Source organism: Hemitrygon akajei, chromosome 9 (assembly GCF_048418815.1).
Source record: "Hemitrygon akajei chromosome 9, sHemAka1.3, whole genome shotgun sequence".
NCBI classification, from domain to species: domain Eukaryota; kingdom Metazoa; phylum Chordata; class Chondrichthyes; order Myliobatiformes; family Dasyatidae; genus Hemitrygon; species Hemitrygon akajei.
In genome coordinates, this window is record NC_133132.1 from 4,540,395 (window position 1) to 4,562,151 (window position 21,757).

Below are 21,757 nucleotides of genomic sequence, written 5' to 3' on the forward strand. Positions count from 1 at the left end.
CAAGCCCCACAATTCCACTGTGCATTTCTCCCTGACACCCTGAACAAGCCCTACAATTCCACTGTGCATTTCTCCCTGTCACCCTGAACAAGCCCCACAATTCCACTGTGCATTTCTCCATTACATCCTGAACAAGCCCCACAATTCCATTGTGCATTTCTCTATTACACCCTGAACAAGCCCTGCATTTCCACTGTGCATTTCTCCATTACACCCTGAACAAGCCCCACAATTCCACTGTGCATTTCTCCCTTACACCCTGAACAATCCCCACAATTCCACTGTGCATTTCTCCCTGACACCCTGAACAAGCCCACATTTCCTCTGTGCATTTCTCCCTTACACCCTGAACAAGCCCCACATTTCCACTGTGCATTTCTCCCTTACACCCTAAACAAGCCCCACATTTCCACTCTGCATTTCTCCATTACACCCTAAACCAGCCCCATAATTCCACTGTGCATTTCTCATTTACACCCTGAACAAGCCCACACTTCCACTGTGCATTTCTCCCTTACACCCTGAACAAGACCCACATTTCCACTGTGCATTTCTCATTTACACCCTAAACCAGCCCCACACTTCCACAGTGCATTTCTCCCTTACACCCGTAGCAATCCCCACAATTCCACAGTGCATTTCTCGTTTACACCCTAAACCAGCCCCACACTTCCACTGTGCATTTCTCCCTAACACACTAAACAAGCCCCACAATTCCACTGTGCATTTCTCCCTCACACCCTGAACAAGCCCCACAATTCCAATGTGCATTTCTCTCTTACACCCTAAACAAGCCCACACTTCCACTGTGCATTTCTCCCTAACACCCTAAACAAGCCCCACACTTCCACTGTGCATTTCTCCCTGACACCCTGAACAAGCCCCACAATTCCACTGTGCATTTCTCCATTACATCCTGAACAAGCCCCACAATTCCAATGTGCATTTCTCTCTTACACCCTAAACAAGCCCACACTTCCACTGTGCATTTCTCCCTAACACCCTAAACAAGCCCCACACTTCCACTGTGCATTTCTCCCTGACACCCTGAATAAGCCCCACAATTCCACTGTGCATTTCTCCATTACACCCTGAACAAGCCCCACTATTCCACTGTGCATTTCTCCCTGACACCCTGAACAAGCCCTACAATTCCACTGTGCATTTCTCCCTGACACCCTGAACAAGCCCCACGATTCCACTGTGCATTTCTCCATTACACCTGAACAAGCCCCACAATTCCACTGTGCATTTCTCCATTACACCCTGAACAAGCCCCACATTTCCACTGTGCATTTCTCCCTTACACCCTGAACAAGCCCAGACTTCCACTGTGCATTTCTCTCTTACAACCTGAACAAGCCCCACACTTTTACTGTGCATTTCTCCCTTACACCCGGAACAAGCCCCCCATTTCCACTGTGCATTTCTCCATTACACCCTAAACCAGCCCCACACTTCCACTGTGCATTTCTCCCTTACACCCTGAACAATCCCCACAATTCCACTGTGCATTTCTCCCTGACACCCTGAACAAGCCCTACAATTCCACTGTGCATTTCTCCCTGTCACCCTGAACAAGCCCCACAATTCCACTGTGCATTTCTCCATTACATCCTGAACAAGCCCCACAATTCCACTGTGCATTTCTCCATTACACCCTGAACAAGCCCTGCATTTCCACTGTGCATTTCTCCATTACACCCTGATCAAGCCCCACAATTCCACTCTGCATTTCTCCCTTACTCCCTGAATAAGCCCACATTTCCACTGTGCATTTCTCTCTTACACCCTGAACAAGCCCCACATTTCTACTGTGCATTTTTCCCTTACACCTTGAACAAGCCCCACAATTCCACTGTGCATTTCTCCATTACACCCTGAACAAGCCCCACAATTCCACTGTGCATTTCTCCATTACACCCTGAACAAACCCCACAATTCCACTCTGCATTTCTCCCTTACTCCCTGAATAAGCCCACATTTCCACTGTGCATTTCTCTATTACACCCTGAACAAGCCCCACATTTCTACTGTGCATTTTTCCCTTACACCTTGAACAAGCCCCACAATTCCACTGTGCATTTCTCCCTTACACCTTGAACAAGCCCCACAATTCCACTGTGCATTTCTCCATTACACCCTGAACAAGCCCCACAATTCCACTGTGCATTTCTCCATTACACCCTGAACAAGCCCTGCATTTCCACTGTGCATTTCTCCATTACACCCTGATCAAGCCCCACACTTCCACTGTGCATTTCTCGTTTACACCCTAAACCAGCCCCACACTTCCACTGTGCATTTCTCCCTAACACACTAAACAAGCCCCACAATTCCACTGTGCATTTCTCCCTGACACCCTGAACAAGCCCTACAATTACACTGTGCATTTCTCCCTCACACCCTGAACAAGCCCCACAATTCCAATGTGCATTTCTCTCTTACACCCTAAACAAGCCCACACTTCCACTGTGCATTTTTCCCTTACACCCCGAACAAGACCCACATTTCCACTGTGCATTTCTCATTTACACCCTAAACCAGCCCCACACTTCCACTGTGCATTTCTCCCTAACACATTAAACAAGCACCACAATTCCACTGTGCATTTCTCCATTACACCCTGAACAAGCCCCACAATTCCACTGTGCATTTCTCCCTGACACCCTGAACAAGCCCTACAATTCCACTGTGCATTTCTCCCTGACACCCTGAACAAGCCCCACGATTCCACTGTGCATTTCCCCATTACATCTGAACAAGCCCCACAATTCCACTGTGCATTTCTCCATTACACCCTGAACAAGCACCACATTTCCACTCTGCATTTCTCCCTTACACCCTGAACAAGCCCCCCATTTCCACTGTGCATTTCTCCATTACACCCTAAACCAGCCCCACAATTCCAGTGTGCAGTTCTCCCTTACACCCTGAACAATCCCCACAATTCCACTGTGCATTTCTCCCTGACACCCTGAACAAGCCCTACAATTCCACTGTGCATTTCTCCCTGTCACCCTGAACAAGCCCCACAATTCCACTGTGCATTTCTCCATTACATCCTGAACAAGCCCCACAATTCCATTGTGCATTTCTCCATTACACCCTGAACAAGCCCTGCATTTCCACTGTGCATTTCTCCATTACACCCTGAACAAGCCCCACAATTCCACTGTGCATTTCTCCCTTACACCCTGAACAAGCCCCACAATTCCACTGTGCATTTCTCCCTGACACCCTGAACAAGCCCACATTTCCTCTGTGCATTTCTCCCTTACACCCTGAATAAGCCCCACATTTCCACTGTGCATTTCACCCTGACACCCTGAACAAGCCCACATTTCCTCTGTGCATTTCTCCCTTACACCCTGAATAAGCCCCACATTTCCACTGTGCATTTCACCCTGACACCCTAAACCAGCCCCACACTTCCTCTGTGCATTTCTCCCTTACACCCTGAACAAGCCCCACACTTCCACTGTCCATTTCTCCCTGACACCCTGAACAAGCCCCACTTTTCCACTGTGCATTTCTCCCTTACACCCTGAACAAGCCCACATTTCCACTGTGCATTTCTCTCTTACAACCTGAAAAGGCCCCACACTTCCACTGTGCATTTCTCCCTTACACCCTGAACAAGCCCCACATTTCCACTGTGCATTTCTCCATTACACCCTAATCCAGCCCCACACTTCCACTGTGCATTTCTCCCTTACACCCCGAACAAGACCCACATTTCCACTGTGCATTTCTCATTTACACCCTAAACCAGCCCCACACTTCCACAGTGCATTTCTCCCTTACACCCGTAGCAATCCCCACATTTCCACTGTGCATTTCTCGTTTACACCCTAAACCAGCCCCACAATTCCACTGTGCATTTCTCCCTAACACACTAAACAAGCCCCACAATTCCACTGTGCATTTCTCCATTACATCCTGAACAAGCCCCACAATTCCAATGTGCATTTCTCTCTTACACCCTAAACAAGCCCACACTTCCACTGTGCATTTCTCCCTAACACCCTAAACAAGCCCCACACTTCCACTGTGCATTTCTCCCTGACACCCTGAACAAGCCCCACAATTCCACTCTGCATTTCTCCATTACACCCTGAACAAGCCCACAATTCCACTGTGCATTTCTCCCTTACACCCTGAACAATCCCCACAATTCCACTGTGCATTTCTCCCTGACACCCTGAACAAGCCCTACAATTCCACTGTGCATTTCTCCCTGACACCCTGAACAAGCCCTACAATTCCACTGTGCATTTCTCCCTGTCACCCTGAACAAGCCCCACAATTCCACTGTGCATTTCTCCATTACAACCTGAACAAGCCCCACAATTCCACTGTGCATTTCTCCATTACACCCTGAACAAGCCCTGCATTTCCACTGTGCATTTCTCCATTACACCCTGATCAAGCCCCACAATTCCACTCTGCATTTCTCCCTTACTCCCTGAATAAGCCCACATTTCCACTGTGCATTTCTCATTTCCACCCTGAACATGCCCCACAATTCCACTGTGCATTTCTCCATTACACCCTGAACAAGCCCCACATTTCTACTGTGCATTTCTCATTTACGCCCTGAACAAGCCCCACAATTCCACTGTGCATTTCTCCATTACACCCTGAACAAGCCCACAATTCCACTGTGCATTTCTCCCTTACACCCTGAACAATCCCCACAATTCCACTGTGCATTTCTCCCTGACACCCTGAACAAGCCCTACAATTCCACTGTGCATTTCTCCCTGACACCCTGAACAAGCCCCAGAATTCCACTGTGTATTTCTCCATTACACCCTGAACAAGCCCCACAATTCCACTGTGCATTTCTCCATTACACCCTGAACAAGCCCCACAATTCCACTGTGCATTTCTCCATTACACCCTGAACAAGTCCCACAATTCCACTGTGCATTTCTCCATTACACCCTGAACAAGCCCCACAATTCCACTCTGCATTTCTCCCTTACACCCAGAATAAGCCCACATTTCCACTGTGCATTTCTCTCTTACACCCTGAACAAGCCCCACATTTCCACTGTGCATTTCTCCCTTACACCCTGAACAAGACCACATTTCCACTGTGCATTTCTCTCTTACAACCTGAACAAGCCCCACACTTCCACTGTGCATTTCTCCCTTACACCCTGAACAAGCCCCACATTTCCACTGTGCATTTCTCCATTACACCCTAAACCAGCCCCACACTTCCACTGTGCATTTCTCCCTTACACCCTGAACAATCCCCACAATTCCACTGTGCATTTCTCCCTGACACCCTGAACAAGCCCTACAATTCCACTGTGCATTTCTCCCTGACACCCTGAACAAGCCCCACAATTCCACTGTGCATTTCTCCATTACACCCTGAAGAAGCCCCACAATTCCACTGTGCATTTCTCCATTACACCGTGAACAAGCCCCACATTTCCACTGTGCATTTCTCCATTACACCCTGAACAAGCCCCACTATTCCACTATGCATTTCTCCATTACACCCTGAACAAGCCCCACAATTCCACTGTGCATTTCTCCCTGACACCCTGAACAAGCCCCACAATTCCACTGTGCATTTCTCTCTTACACCCTGAACAAGCCCCACATTTCCACTGTGTATTTCTCTCTTACACTCTAAACAAGCCCCACAATTCCACTGTGCATTTCTTATTTACACCCTGAACAAGCCCCACATTTCCACTGTGCATTTCTCCCTTACACCCTGAACAAGCCCCACAATTCCACTGTGCATTTCTCCCTGACACCCTGAACAAGCCCTACAATTCCACTGTGCATTTCTCCCTGACACCCTGAACAAGCCCCACAATTCCACTGTGCATTTCTCCATTACACCCTGAACAAGCCCCACTATTCCACTATGCATTTCTCCATTACACCCTGAACAAGCCCCACAATTCCACTGTGCATTTCTCCCTGACACCCTGAACAAGCCCCACAATTCCACTGTGCATTTCTCTCTTACACCCTGAACAAGCCCCACATTTCCACTGTGTATTTCTCTCTTACACTCTAAACAAGCCCCACAATTCCACTGTGCATTTCTTATTTACACCCTGAACAAGCCCCACATTTCCACTGTGCATTTCTCCCTTACACCCTGAACAAGCCCCACAATTCCACTGTGCATTTCTCCCTGACACCCTGAACAAGCCCTACAATTCCACTGTGCATTTCTCCCTGACACCCTGAACAAGCCCCACAATTCCACTGTGCATTTCTCCATTACACCCTGAAGAAGCCCCACAATTCCACTGTGCATTTCTCCATTACACCGTGAACAAGCCCCACATTTCCACTGTGCATTTCTCCATTACACCCTGAACAAGCCCCACTATTCCACTATGCATTTCTCCATTACACCCTGAACAAGCCCCACAATTCCACTGTGCATTTCTCCCTGACACCCTGAACAAGCCCCACAATTCCACTGTGCATTTCTCTCTTACACCCTGAACAAGCCCCACATTTCCACTGTGTATTTCTCTCTTACACCCTGAACAAGCCCCACAATTCCACTGTGCATTTCTCTCTTACACCCTGAACAAGCCCCACATTTCCACTGTGCATTACTCTCTTACACTCTAAACAAGCCCCACAATTCCACTGTGCATTTCTTATTTACACCCTGAACAATCCCCACACTTTGACTCTGCATTTCTCCCTGAGTCATGCATCCCCATTTTTGCTCCCATTTTCCTGCCTGATTGCGTGGAAATCCCCCTCCCGCAGGTACTCCCTTTCTACGCTGTGCCTTAGTGTCTGTTCTCTTCCCATCAGGCAAGACGCCAATGTCCTCCATGTGTCCTGCTATAATACTCAAAGACAACTCTGTGAAGATGGTGGTGGGGGCCGCTGGAGGAACGAGGATCACTACGGCAACTGCTCTGGTATGTACTGGGATCGAGAGGATTACGAGCACCCTCTTCAGAATTGGAGGGGACAACAGTTGGGCAGACTGTTTGGTGTGGAAATACCTTTTTGTGTGATTCATTCAGTGTTTTTCCTGTGGCCCAGGTAATAATGAATGTGCTGTGGTTTGGTTATGATGCAGAGGAAGCTGTGAAGATGCCCAGATTTCACAATCAACTCGACCCCAATGTCACCGTTTTTGAGGAGGAACTCAAGCAGGTTAGTGAAGTTGTGTTGGACGTCTCTGGGTGTATGGGCTCAATGTCTGGCTGGGAGTTTTCCCAAGGCTCTGTGATTCCAGGTAGGAAATTGATGATGGAGTCAAATACACAAACTTTTGACAGTTTTCCTGAACTGTACTGGGTTTCACTAGCTCAGGAATGTGTTCATGGCTACGACCAACCACTGGCAGGTAGAATTGTGATTAGCTGCCTCCTGTAGAAAGTGGCAATAATTAGCAAAGACAATCATCAGAGTCCATCCCTGCAAGCCTCAGGGACCCTGTGGAATGACTCCAATCCAATACTTTCTCTTGGTGTGTCCTGCTGGCTGATGGTCTTCTTCAGATCTCCCTCCCCACCCACCACTCTTCCCTCTGTCCCTCCCTCCACCACTCCTTCCATTGTCCCTCCCTCCATCCACCACTCCTCCCTTTCTCCCTCCATCCACCACTCATCCCTTTCTCCCTCCATCCACCACTCCTCCCTTTGTCCTCCCTCCATCCACCACTCCTCCCTTTCTCCCTCCATCCACCACTCCTCCCTTTCTCCCTCCATCCACCACTCCTCCCTTTCTTCCTCCATCCACCACTCCTCCCTTTGTCCCTCCCTCCACCACTCCTCCCTTTGTCCCTCCCTCCACCACACCCTCCCTTTCTCCCTCCACCCACCACTCCTCCCTCTGTCCCTCCCTCCACCACTCCTCCCTTTCTCCCTCCCTCCACCACTCCTCCCTCTGTCCCTCCCTCCACCACTCCCTCCCTTTCTCCCTCCACCCACCACTCCTCCCTTTCTCCCTCCACCCACCACTCCCTCCCTTTCTCCCTCCCTCCACCACTCCTCCCTTTCTCCCTCCACCCACCACTCCCTCCCTTTGTCCCTCCACCCACCACTCCCTCCCTTTCTCCCTCCCTCCACCACTCCTCCCTTTCTCCCTCCCTCCACCACTCCCTCCCTTTGTCCCTCCCTCCACCACTCCTCCCTTTGTCCCTCCATCCACCACTCCCTCCCTTTCTCCCTCCACCCACCACTCCTCCCTTTCTCCCTCCACCCACCACTCCCTCCCTTTCTCCCTCCACCCACCACACCCTCCCTTTCTCCCTCCCTCCACCCACCACTCCCCCCTTTCTCCCTCCACCCACCACTCCTCCCTTTGTCACTCCCTCCACCACTCCCTCCCTTTCTCCCTCCACCCACCACTCCCTCCCTTTCTTCCTCCACCCACCACTCCTCCCTTTCTTCCTCCACCCACCACACCCCCCTTTCTCCCTCCACCCACCACTCCTCCCTTTCTCCCTCCCTCCACCACTCCTCCCTTTCTCCCTCCACCCACCACTCCCTCCCTTTGTCCCTCCCTCCACCACTCCTCCCTTTGTCCCTCCATCCACCACTCCCTCCCTTTCTCCCTCCACCCACCACTCCCTCCCTTTCTCCTTCCACCCACCACTCCCTCCCTTTCTCCCTCCACCCACCACTCCTCCCTTTCTCCCTCCACCCACCACTCCCTCCCTTTCTCCTTCCACCCACCACTCCCTCCCTTTCTCCCTCCACCCACCACTCCTCCCTTTCTCCCTCCACCCACCACTCCCTCCCTTTGTCCCTCCCTCCACCACTCCTCCCTTTGTCCCTCCATCCACCACTCCCTCCCTTTCTCCCTCCACCCACCACTCCCTCCCTTTCTCCTTCCACCCACCACTCCCTCCCTTTCTCCCTCCACCCACCACTCCTCCCTTTCTCCCTCCACTCACCACTCCCTCCCTTTCTCCCTCCACCCACCACACCCTCCCTTTCGCCCTCCCTCCACCCACCACTCCCCCCTTTCTCCCTCCACCCACCACTCCTCCCTTTGTCCCTCCCTCCACCACTCCCTCCCTTTCTCCCTCCACCCACCACTCCCTCCCTTTCTTCCTCCACCCACCACTCCTCCCTTTCTCCCTCCACCCACCACTCCCTCCCTTTCTCCCTCCACCCACCACTCCTCCCTTTCTCCCTCCACCCACCACTCCCTCCCTTTCTCCCTCCACCCACCACACCCTCCCTTTCTCCCTCCCTCCACCCACCACTCCCCCCTTTCTCCCTCCACCCACCACTCCTCCCTTTGTCCCTCCCTCCACCACTCCCTCCCTTTCTCCCTCCACCCACCACTCCCTCCCTTTCTTCCTCCACCCACCACTCCTCCCTTTCTTCCTCCACCCACCACTCCTCCCTTTCTTCCTCCACCCACCACTCCCCCCTTTCTCCCTCCACCCACCACTCCTCCCTTTCTCCCTCCCTCCACCACTCCTCCCTTTCTCCCTCCACCCACCACTCCCTCCCTTTGTCCCTCCCTCCACCACTCCTCCCTTTGTCCCTCCATCCACCACTCCCTCCCTTTCTCCCTCCACCCACCACTCCCTCCCTTTCTCCCTCCACCCACCACTCCTCCCTTTCTCCCTCCACCCACCACTCCCTCCCTTTCTCCCTCCACCCACCACACCCTCCCTTTCTCCCTCCCTCCACCCACCACTCCCCCCTTTCTCCCTCCACCCACCACTCCTCCCTTTCTCCCTCCACCCACCACTCCCTCCCTTTCTCCCTCCATCCACCACACCCTCCCTTTCTCCCTCCATCTACCACACCCTCCCTTTCTCCCTGCACCACTCCTCCCTTTGTCCCTCCCTCCACCACTCCTCCCTTTGTCCCTCCCTCCACCATACCCTCCCTTTGTCCCTCCCTCCATCCACCACTCCTCCCTTTCTCCCTCCATCCACCACTCCTCCCTTTCTCCCTCCATCCACCACTCCTCCCTTTCTCCCTCCATCCACCACACCCTCCCTTTCTCCCTCCACCACTCCTCCCTTTCTCCCTCCACACACCACTCACTCCCTCCCCCCCCCATCCCCCATAACTAGTGGTGTTCTGCAGGGGTGGGAGTTGACACCTCAGCTTTTCACATTATATGTCAATGATTTCAATGACGGAGTTGATTGCTTTGTGGCCAGATTTGCAGGTGATACAAGGACAGGTGAGGGGCAGATGGTGTTGAAGAAGTAGGGAGCCTGCAGGAGGCCTTAGTCTCTGGATTCCCAATGGTTTTCATGCCATGGACCCGACCATTAACTGAGGGGTCTGTGGACTCCAGGTTGGGGCCCCTGACTTGGACAGTTTAGGAGACTGGGCAAAGAAGTGGCAGATAGATCCAGTGTAGGGATGTATACGTCTGTGTGCTTGGGTAGAGGATTAAAGGCATAGACTGTTGTTTAAATGGGGGGAGAATTCGGTGCAAAGGGACTTGGGAGTTCTCCTGCAGCATTCTGTACAGGCTAATTTGGAAGTTAAGTTGGTGGTGAGGAAGGCATATGCCATGTTCGCATTCATTTCAAGAGGACTAGAGTAGAAGAGCAGGGATTTATAAAGCACAGGCTAGACCCCACTTGGAGGTTTGTGAACAGTTTTGTGCACCTTCTCTAAGAAGGATGTGCTGGTATTGGAGAGGGTCCTGAGGACGTTCATGAGAATTACCCCAGGAATGAAAGGGTTAATGTATGAGCAGTTGGTTCATCTCTCAAGTCCTGGTTATGGGACCACTGACACCAGGCAGACTGTCTCTGGAGAGTATTGATAATGGCTGGGGGCACTTGTCTTGTAAAGCCCCTGCCCAGAAGAAGGCAATGGCAAATCACATCTGTGGAAGAATTTGGCAAGGCCAATCATGGTCATGGAAAGACCATGGTCGTCCATGTCATGCGACACGACATAATATGAGTAAGCATTCTCCGAATCAATGTTCCTGCTGTCCTTGGTCCAACTTGCACACGTAATGTGCTCAAATTCAGATCAGTTTACTGTTGCATTCACCAGAATGCCATGAGATTCCTTGTTTGTATGAAGTGCGCAGAGTGATACAGTGAAAATAAACAGCTACAAATTAGGAGAATGATGCAAACGACAGAGATGTAGACTGTACTTCAGTACAAAGACCAGACAAGAGGCTATAGTGGAATAACAGAGGGAGGTGGATTTACCGTCTAAGGAAGTTTACTGGAAACAAGTTTTTTCACGTAACTCCATTTTCATTCTGTTAATGTAGGTTGTATTTGCTTTAATAATCTGAACAACACAGGGGAATACAATATTCAATCAATAAAACATGAGTAAATGAATGCCAAATGTTGACTTTTTCCTTCTGCAGGTGCTGTTTGACCCACCGAGCTCCTCCAGCCGTTGATTTTTGTTTGCTCGGGAATCTTTCAGTGTCTTGTGTGTCTCTGACGTTTTAGCACAAAAGTAGAAAGGTCATTGGGAAAGCTAGCAGGACGTTGCCTTTGTAGTGGGGGCGCGGTGGGGTGGGGGGGGGGGTTGAGTAAACCTGCTCTACTGCTTGCCTGTACAGATTGGCCCCTGACCACAGGACTGACGTTGGGACCTGCACCAGTTTGATTCCTGAAATGAGATGGTCAAATATGACTGAGCCAAAGCTCACTGAAGGGTGGTCACAGTTTCTGAGGGGCTTTGACTGGGTGCAGGATGTTCCCCTGATGGGGGATTTAGACCGTGGAGAGAACTTCAGAATGAGTCATCCCTTCCAGGTGGCGAGGAGGAGGAATTCCTTTTCCCAGAAGTGGTGAATCTTTGGAATTCCCTGCTCCAGGGAACTGTAGAGAACAGAGACAAAACAGCAATGAGGTCACGGATTACAGAGGAGGAGGAATTCCTTTTCCCAGAATTACACCCAGTGCCACGTGCTAGTCAGGGCAGGAATAGGATGGTGGTACAGATAAATGAGTGGCTGAGAGAGTGGTGTGGAGGGCAGGGCTTCAGATTCTGGATCTCTGGGACCTCTTCTAGGGAAGGTTTTATCTATACAAAATGGAGTGGTTATACCTGAACTCCAGGGGGATCAATACCCTTGCAGGCAGGTTCACTAGAGCTGTTGGGGAGGGTTTAGACTAATTTGGCAGAGGATGGGGACCGGAGTGATAGGGCAGAGGATGAGTACAGGAGTGATAGGGCAGAGGATGGGAACCGGAGTGATAGGGCAGAGGATGGGGACCGGAGTGATAGGGCAGAGGATGGGGACCGGAGTGATAGGGCAGAGGATGGGGTCCGGAGTGAAAGGGCAGAGGATGGGGACCGGAGTGATAGGGCAGAGGATGGGGACCGGAGTGATAGGGCAGAGGATGGGTCAGGAGTGATAGGGCAGAGGATGGGGACCGGAGTGATAGGGCAGAGATGGGTCCGGAGTGATAAAGCAGAGGATGTGAACCGGAGTGATAGGGCAGAGGATGGGGACCGGTGTGATAGGGCAGAGGATGGGAACCGGAGTGATAGGGCAGAGGATGGGGACCGGAGTGATAGGGCAGAGGATGGGGACCGGAGTGATAGGGCAGAGGATGGGTCAGGAGTGATAGGGCAGAGGATGGGGACCGGAGTGATAGGGCAGAGGATGGGGACCGGAGTGATAGGGCAGAGGATGGGTCAGGAGTGATAGGGCAGTGGATGGGGACCGGAGTGATAGGGCAGAGGATGGGACCGGAGTGATAGGGCAGAGGATGGGGACCGGAGTGATAGGGCAGAGGATGGGGACCGGAGTGTTAGGGCAGAGGATGGGGTCCGGAGTGATAGGGCAGAGGATGGGGACCGGAGTGATAGGGCAGAGGATGGGACCGGAGTGATAGGGCAGAGGATGGGGACCGGAGTGATAGGGCAGAGGATGGGAACCGGAGTGATAGGGCAGAGGATTGGGACCGGAGTGATAGGACAGTGGATGGGAACCGGAGTGATAGGGCAGAGGATGGGGCAGTTGGTACACAAGTAGGTGCAGTGTGTAGTGAGTCTGTGAAGAAGAACAGGCAGATGATAGAGCAAAATTGCTGTCAGTGTGATGAGTGGAAGTGTAACATGGGGGCAAAATCGAAAAGGCTGCTTAATACAGAAATGAAGGTGTTATATTTGAATTCATGACTTTATGGAAGAAGGCAGATGATCATGTAATGTGGTTAGAGATTGGCGGGTATGATGTTGTGGGAATCACTGATTCATTGCTGAAAGAAGATCACAGTTAGGAGCTTAACATCCAAGGATACACTTAGCATGGAAAGAACAGGATGGGAGGCAGAGGGGGTGACATGGTTCTGATGGTAAAAAATGAAGTCAGATCCTTAGAAAGAAGCAATATAGGATTGGAAGATGTAGAATCCTTGTGGGGAGAGTTAAGAAACTGCAAGGGTAAAAAGAGCCTGATGGGAGTTGTATATAGGCCTCGAACAGTGGCCAGAATGTGGGCTACAAATTACAATGGGGAACAGAAAATGCATGTCAAAAAGGCAAAGTTATGATGGTCATAGGAGATTTCAAAATGCAGGTAGATTGGGAAAATTGGGTTGGTGCTGGATCCCAAGAGAGGAATTTGTCGAATTCCTATGTGATGGTTTTTAGAGCAGCTTGTTGTTAAGCCCACTAGGGGACAGGCAATTCTGAACTGGGTGTTGTGTAATGAACCAGGTTAAAGCAGGGAGATGGACATAAAGGAACACTTAGGAGGCAGCGATCATAATGAGATCAAAATCACCTGACAGTTTGACAGGGCGAAGATAAAGACAGGTGTATCAGTATTACAGTGGAGGAAAGGGGATTTACACTGGCATGGGAGATGAACTGGCCAAAGTTGATTGGAAGGGGACAGAACAGCATTTTCTGAGGTTTTGGGGATAACTCAGAAGGTGCAGGATAGATATATCCAAAGGATGAAGAACTGAAAGGAAGGATGAGGCAACTGTGTCTGACAAGGGAAGTCAAAAACAGCAGAAAAGCAAAAGGATACCAAAACTTTATTCGAATATATGAAGAGTAAAAGAGAGGGAAGACCGGATATCAAACTGCCGGAAAATGTCACTTGACAGGTAGTAAGTGGAGACAAGGAAATGGAGAGGAACTGAATAAGTATTTTGCATCTGTCTTCACTGTTGAAGACACTAGCAGTGTGCTGGAAACTAGTGTCAAGAGGCAGCAGTGAGTGTCGTGCTGTCACTAAGGACAAGGTGCTCGGGAAGCTGAAAGGTAGGTGAGCTATCTGAACCAGACGGACACACCCCAGGGCTCTGAAAGGCAGCCAAAGAGATCGTGGGGGCTTGACTAATGATCTTTCAAGAATCATTAGATTCTGGAATGGGTCCAGAGGACTGGAAAATTGTAAATGTCACTCCTCTGTTTAAGAGGAGAGGTAGGTAGAAGAAATTATATTATAGGCCAGTTGGTCTGACTTTAGTGGTTGGGAAAATGTTGGAGTCCATCATTAAGGATGAGTTTTGAGTTACTAGGAGGCACATGATATAACAGGCCAAAGTCAGCATGGTTTCCTTCAGGGGAAATCTTGCCTGATGAATCTATTGGAATTCTTTCAGGAAATATCAGGCAGGATAGACAAAGAAGAGTCAATGGATGTTTATTTTCTTCAATTTTTGACAAGGTGCTACATGAGGCTGATTAACAAGGTGAGAGCTCATGGTGTCACGGGAAAGATACCAGCATGAATAGAAGACCATAAGATTGAGGAGCAGAAGTAGTTGAAGAGACGTCCCAGAACCTGTGGCCTTTCCCACACAAATCGGCTGTGTGCTCCACTTACTGTTTGACCCTCTTCCCAGTTCCAGGCCCGGTCGGTTCAGTCTGAACACAACGTGCTGCAGTCTCTCCTTGAGCCAGGCTAACTGGCGGCAGAGGGAAGTGGGGGTGGGTGTAAGGGGGGCAGGTGCAGGGAGGAAGGGTGGAAAACACCAGGCACCGTGAAATTAGAGCAACACGCTGGAGGAACTCAGCAGGTCGGGCAGCATCCGTGGAAACGAACAGTCAACGATTCGGGCCGCGACCCTTTGTCAGGACTGAAGACAACCCTTTGTCAAAGACTGACCCTTTGTCAGGGCAGGGGCTCTATAAAGAAGGTGGGGGGAGGGTGGGAAGGGTGGGAAGAAGGCTGGTAGGTGCCAGGTGAAAAACCAGTAAGAGGAAGATCAAGGGGTGGGGGAGGGGAAGCAGAGAGGTAAGGGGAAAGCACTATGGGTAGTAGAAGGAGACGGAATCATGAGGGAGGTGATAGGCAGCTGGAGGAGGAGACAGAGTGAAAGTGGGATTGGGGAAGGGAGGGGGAGGGAATTACCGGAAGTTGGAGAATTCGATGTTCATGCCAAGGGGCTGGAGACTACCCAGATGGTGTATGAGGTGTTGCTCCTCCAACCTGAGTTTGGCCTCATCATGGCAGTAGAGGAGGCCATGTATGGGCATATCCGAATGGGAATGTGAAGCAGAGTTGAAGTGTGTGGCAACCGGGAGATCCTGTCTGTTGTGGTGGATGGAGCGGAGGTGCTCGATGAAGCGGTCCCCCAATCTGTGTTGGGTCTCGCCGATGTAGAGGAGGCCGAACCGGGAGCACCGGATGCAATAGATCACCCCAACAGACTCACAAGTGAAGTGTTGCCTCACCTGGAAGGACTGTTTGGGGCCCTGAATGGTGGTAAGAGAGGTGTAGGGACAAGTGTAGCACTTACGCTTGCAGGGATAAGTACCAGGTGGGAGATCTGTGGGGAGGGATGCGTGGACCAGGGAGTCACGGAGGGAATGATCCCTGCGGAAAGCGGAGAGGGGTAGAGAGGGAAAGATGTGCTTAGTGGTGGGGTCCTGTTGAAGGTGGCGGAAGTTGCGGAGGATAATGTGCTGGATCCGGAGGCTGGTGGGGTGGTAGGTGAGGACAAGGGGGACACGGTCCCTGTTGTGGTGACGGGAGGATGGGGTGAGGGCTGAAGTGCGGGAAATGGAGGAGATGCGGGTGAGGGCATCATTGATGACGGCAGAAGGGAAACCGCTTGAGATGTCCTGGAACGGAAAGCCTCATCCTGGGAGCAGATGCGGCGGAGACAGAGGAACTGGGAATAGGGAATAGCATTTTTGCATGTGGCAGGGTGGGAAGAGGTATAGTCGACATAGTTATGAGAGACCGCTTCGTCGAGCACCTCCACTCCCGGTTGTCACCCACTTCAACTCTGCTTCACATTCCCATTAGGATACGTATATCCATACATGGCCTCCTCTACTACCATGATGAGGCCAAACGCAGGTTGGAGGAGCAACACCTTATATACCGTCTGGGTAGTCTCCAGCCCCTTGGCATGAACATCGAATTCTCCAACTTCCGGTAATTCCCTCCCCCTCCCTTCCCCAATCCCACTTTCACTCTGTCTCCTCCTCCAGCTGCCTATCACCTCCCTCATGATTCCATCTCCTTCTACTACCCATAGTGCATTCCCCTTACCTCTCTGCTTCCCTTCCCCCACCCCTTGATCTTTCCCCTTACTGGTTGTTCACCTGGCACCTACCAGCCTTCTCCTTCCCACCCTCCCCCCACCCCACCTTCTTTATAGGGCCCCTGCCCCCTCCTGCTTCAGTCCTGTCGAAGGGTCTCGGCCTGAATCGTTGACTGTTCGTTTCCACGGATGCTGCCCGACCTGCTGAGTTCCTCCAGCGTGTTGTGCGTGTTGCTTTGACCACAGCATCTGCAGAGTAGTTTTTGCCCTGAGATGAGAGTTTTGGCAAGATTCGGATGGTCTGGCCCTGCCGTGGTGTGGGCTTGTCTGCTTGGCAAGTATCTCTCTTGTAGGGGGTGAGCATCAGGCCTGGTTTCACTGAGCAGACTAGAAACAGCACAGGATCATCACTGCTCACTGCCCACCACACGCCAGGTCTAACTGCGCCTATCCGCGTGTCTCCCCACATGCTCGACAAAATCCTCCCCTGACCAGGAGCCTGTGCAAATTACGTGTTGCTGTTGTTTTCAGGAGGTACGAACGGGCCTGGAGGATAGACATCAGACACTGAACGTCACAGACGAGCCAAAAAAAAAAAGCGTGGTCCAGGCCATCGTGCGGAACGGAGAATGGTGGGATGCTGTGTCAGACCACCGGAACGGAGGAGAACCAGCAGGTTACTGAGGACCCTGAACGGTTGGTCTGTACAGCTCTGTGCCTAGATTGAGGAGTTCGACTGGCAGGAGCCAAACTGATCAATCCAATCTGTAATCGGATCCGATGATCCAATGTACTGTTGAAGTATGGCCAGTGTTATGTTACCTCTGTTTAAACAGGTTAACAGTAAAGAATCATATTCTGGAAGAATTAGAGAACTTTTATTTACAGTAATAAACAAACATGTCTTAACCGTGCTGGAACATTCTAGCAATCCCGCACATGCTCAGTGCTCTGTCCAATCATGTATTGGCACATCATTGCACGCGATATCACCACAGCCACTTACAGGCAACTTTACCTGTCTGCACCTTTGTCAGATACTTTAACATTCACAAGCAGAAGCTCTTAAAACATCTGGAGTTGGGGAGGAACTCAGGAATGTAAATTGTGTTTTCAGTTCAGACACGTAGCCGGACACAGAGATGCAAATCCCTTTGCCGGCTCTCTCTGAAACTGATTGTGTTTGGACCATTGTGCCACCCACTTCCAATCTTCTGAAATCCAGCCCAGCCCACTGCAACCTCAAGCCCTGCCCAACCTTCAAACCCACTCCCAACCACACCCAGCCTCCCTAGCCTTTACAAACCATTCCCAACCTTCATACCCACTCCCAACCACACCCAGCCTCCCTAGCCTTTACAAACCATTCCCAACCTTCAAACCCACTCCCAACCACACCCAGCCTCCCTAGCCTTTACAAATCATTCCCAACCTTCAAACCCACTCCCAACCACACCCAGCCTCCCTAGCCTTTACAAACCATTCCCAACCTTCAAATCCACTCCCAACCACACCCAGCCTCCCTAGCCTTTACAAACCATTCCCAACCTTCAAACCCACTCCCAACCACACCCAGCCTCCCTAGCCTTTACAAACCATTCCCAACCTTCAAACCCACTCCCAACCACACCCAGCCTCCCTAGCCTTTACAAACCATTCCCAACCACACCCAGCCTCCCTAGCCTTTACAAACCATTCCCAACCTTCAAACCCACTCCCAGCCACACCCAACCTCCCTAGCCTTTACAAACCATTCCCAACCTTCAAACCCACTCCCAACCACACCCAGCCTCCCTAGCCTTTACAAACCATTCCCAACCACACCCAGCCTCCCTAGCCTTTACAAACCATTCCAAACCTTCAAACCCACTCCCAACCACACCCAGCCTCCCTAGCCTTTACAAACCATTCCCAACCTTCAAACCCATTCCCAACCACACCCAGCCTCCCTAGCCTTTACAAACCATTCCCAACCTTCAAACCCACTCCCAGCCACACCCAGCCTCTCTAGCCTTTACAAACCATTCCCAACCTTCAAACCCACTCCCAACCACACCCAGCCTCCCTAGCCTTTACAAACCATTCCCAACCTTCAAACCCACTCCCAACCACACCCAGCCTCCCTAGCCTTTACAAACCATTCCCAACCTTCAAACCCACTCCCAACCACACCCAGCCTCCCTAGCCTTTACAAACCATTCCCAACCTTCAAACCCACTCCCAACCACACCCAGCCTCCCGACCCTTTACAAACCATTCCCAACCTTCAAACCCACTCCCAAACACACCCAGCCTCCCTAGCCTTTACAAACCATTCCCAACCTTCAAACCCACTCCCAACCACACCCAGCCTCCCTAGCCTTTACAAACCATTCCCAACCTTCAAACCCACTCCCAACCACACCCAGCCTCCCTAGCCTTTACAAACCATTCCCAACCTTCAAACCCATTCCCAACCACACCCAGCCTCCCTAGCCTTTACAAACCATTCCCAACCTTCAAACCCACTCCCAACCACACCCAGCCTCCCTAACCTTTACAAACCATTCCCAACCTTCAAACCCACTCCCAACCACACCCAGCCTCCCTAGCCTTTACAAACCATTCCCAACCTTCAAACCCATTCCCAACCACACCCAGCCTCCCTAGCCTTTACCAACCATTCCCAACCTTCAAACCCACTCCCAACCACACCCAGCCTCTCTAGCCTTTACAAACCATTCCCAACCTTCAAACCCACTCCCAACCACACCCAGCCTCCCTAGCCTTTACAAACCATTCCCAACTTATTCCAAACTTCCCAACCACACCCAGCCTCCCTAGCCTTTACAAACCATTCCCAACCTTCAAACCCATTCCCAACCACACCCAGCCTCCCTAGCCTTTACAAACCATTCCCAACCTTCAAACCCACTCCCAACCACACCCAGCCTCCCGAGCCTTTACAAACCATTCCCAACCTTCAAACCCACTCCCAACCACACCCAGCCTCCCTAGCCTTTACAAACCATTCCCAACCTTCAAACCCACTCCCAACCACACCCAGCCTCCCTAGCCTTTACAAACCATTCCCAACCTTCAAACCCACTCCCAACCACACCCAGCCTCCCTAGCCTTTACAAACCATTCCCAACCTTCAAACCCACTCCCAACCACACCCAGCCTCCCTAGCCTTTACAAACCATTCCCAACCTTCAAACCCACTCCCAACCACACCCAGCCTCCCTAGCCTTTACAAACCATTCCCAACTTATTCCAAACTTCCCAACCTATTCCCAGCCTCGAATCATTGCCAGCCTCACCCCATCATGCCCAGCCTGAAAGCAGTGCTAACAACCACAGTGGGCAGTCTGACGTGATTGTTACCACTCCACCTGCCTCTCAGACTAGTCCCTGCTGGGTCAGGAGAACACGTGCAAACCCAGCAGCCATTTGCAGTTCCATCTATGCTTGTCAACGTTCTAGCTCAGAAAGAGTTTTAATAGCATTAATTCGACCAGTCAATCATAAAGACAGTAAGGACCATTTAGTAAGCAATTGTTTAACCTGCTCTGTTAAAGGTAAAAAATTGGCATTAAATATATCCTTATGCTTTTTCGTTATTATAACATCCTGATAAGTAAAACAGTCCGTAATCAATCTGAATGGTAAACGTCTGTATATCAGAACCTGCGGATTTAAAGGGAAAAGTTCACTCTTATTAAGATTCAATTTATAACCAGAAAAGTTACTGAGCAAGGATACAACAGCAGGAATGGATTTCTCAGGATGAGAAATATATAATAACAAATCGTCTGCATGTAATGATAACGTGTGTATCACATTCCCATGGGAAATGCCAAGTATAGTAGGTGATTCACAAGTAGCAAGAGCTAAAGCTTCCAGGGCAATATCAAACAGCAATGGGCTAAGAGGACAACCTTGTCTAGTGCCACAAAACAACTGAAAAAAAGGAGATCTTAGATTATTGGTAAGTACAGAAGCCAAAGGGGTATGATATAACAATTTAATCCAAGATATAAATTTCAGGCTAAAATTAAATTTCTCAAGCATACTAAATAAGTATGCCCATTCAACTGTATCAAACACTTTCTTGGCGTCCAGTATGCAATCTCTGCACATTATGTAAGAATTCAATCTGTAAAACGACAGTATGCAACCTCTGCACACTGTGCAACAATTTGATTTGTATAATGACAGTAAGAAACCTCAGCAAACTGTGTAACAAATTGATATGTTGAAAGACAGTGTGCAACCTATGCACACTGTGTAACAATTTGATCTCTATAATGACAGTATACAACCTCTGTACACAAATGTACCAAATCGCTCTCTGTATAATGACAGTGTTGAACCTCTCCACACTGTGTATCGATTCAATCTGTATAACGACAGTATAAAACGTCTCCGCACTGTGTATCTATTTGATCTACATAATGACAGGCTGCAACCTCTGCACACTGGGAATGATTCAATCTCTATAATGACAATATGCAAAGTCTGCACACTGTGTAATGATTAAATCTGTATAACGACAGTATGCAACCCTTCCCACTGTATAATGACTTGATCTGTATATCGACAGTATGCAACCTCTGAGCACTGTATATCAATTTGATCTGTATATCGACAGTATGCAATCTCTGCATACTGTGCAATGACTATATCTGTATAACGACAGTATGCAACCTCTGAGCACTGTATATCAATTTGATCTGTATATCGACAGTATGCAACCTCTGAGCACTGTATATCAATTTGATCTGTATATCGACAGTATGCAATCTCTGCATACTGTGCAATGACTATATCTGTATAACGACAGTATGCAACCTCTGAGCACTGTATATCAATTTGATCTGTATATCGACAGTATGCAACCTCTGAGCACTGTATATCAATTTGATCTGTATATCGACAGTATGCAACCTCTGAGCACTGTATATCAATTTGATCTGTATATCGACAGTATGCAACCTCTGAGCACTGTATATCAATTTGATCTGTATATCGACAGTATGCAACCCTGCCCACTGTATAATGACTTGATCTGTTTAATGACAGGATGCAACCTCTGCGCACTGTGTATCGATTTGATCTGTAGAACGACAATATACAACTTCTGCACACAGTGTACCGTTTCGATCTGTTTAATGAGTGTATGAAACCTCTGTACCCTGTGTAACCATTCGATATCTGTTCAATGACAGTATGCAAAGTCTGCATACTATGTAACAATTTCATCTGTATACCGACAGTATGCAACCTCTGCACACTGTGTAACTATTCAATTTCTGTAATGATAGTATGCAAACT

At 50.0% G+C, this 21,757-nt stretch overlaps 1 protein-coding gene and 2 long non-coding RNA genes across 4 annotated transcripts in view; 1 reads left to right on the top strand and 2 right to left on the bottom strand.

The window, feature by feature from the left end:
- Positions 1-17,308, top strand: part of LOC140732860 (glutathione hydrolase 1 proenzyme-like) — a 1,003,644-nt gene extending 986,336 nt beyond the window's left edge. The window contains exons 11-13 of the mRNA XM_073055492.1: positions 6,817-6,926; positions 7,054-7,167; positions 16,973-17,308. Of these exons, the coding sequence (XP_072911593.1) occupies positions 6,817-6,926; positions 7,054-7,167; positions 16,973-17,125 (377 nt within the window). The 3' untranslated portion in view covers positions 17,126-17,308. The remainder of the gene's footprint in view (positions 1-6,816; positions 6,927-7,053; positions 7,168-16,972) is intronic.
- A 911-nt stretch (positions 17,309-18,219) lies between these two features.
- Positions 18,220-18,864, bottom strand: LOC140732861 (uncharacterized). 2 transcript variants are annotated; one of them, XR_012100166.1, is made up of 3 exons: positions 18,706-18,864; positions 18,474-18,647; positions 18,220-18,357 (listed from the first exon to the last, which is right to left on the bottom strand). It is a non-coding gene; the product is annotated as an uncharacterized lncRNA (long non-coding RNA). The 2 variants fall into 2 exon arrangements; XR_012100165.1 differs by having other exon boundaries at positions 18,220-18,415.
- Positions 18,865-18,894: 30 nt separating this feature from the next.
- Positions 18,895-19,499, bottom strand: LOC140732862 (uncharacterized). Its single transcript, XR_012100167.1, has 3 exons — positions 19,402-19,499; positions 18,976-19,053; positions 18,895-18,917 (listed from the first exon to the last, which is right to left on the bottom strand). It is a non-coding gene; the product is annotated as an uncharacterized lncRNA (long non-coding RNA).
- Between the last annotated feature and the right edge of the window lie 2,258 nt (positions 19,500-21,757).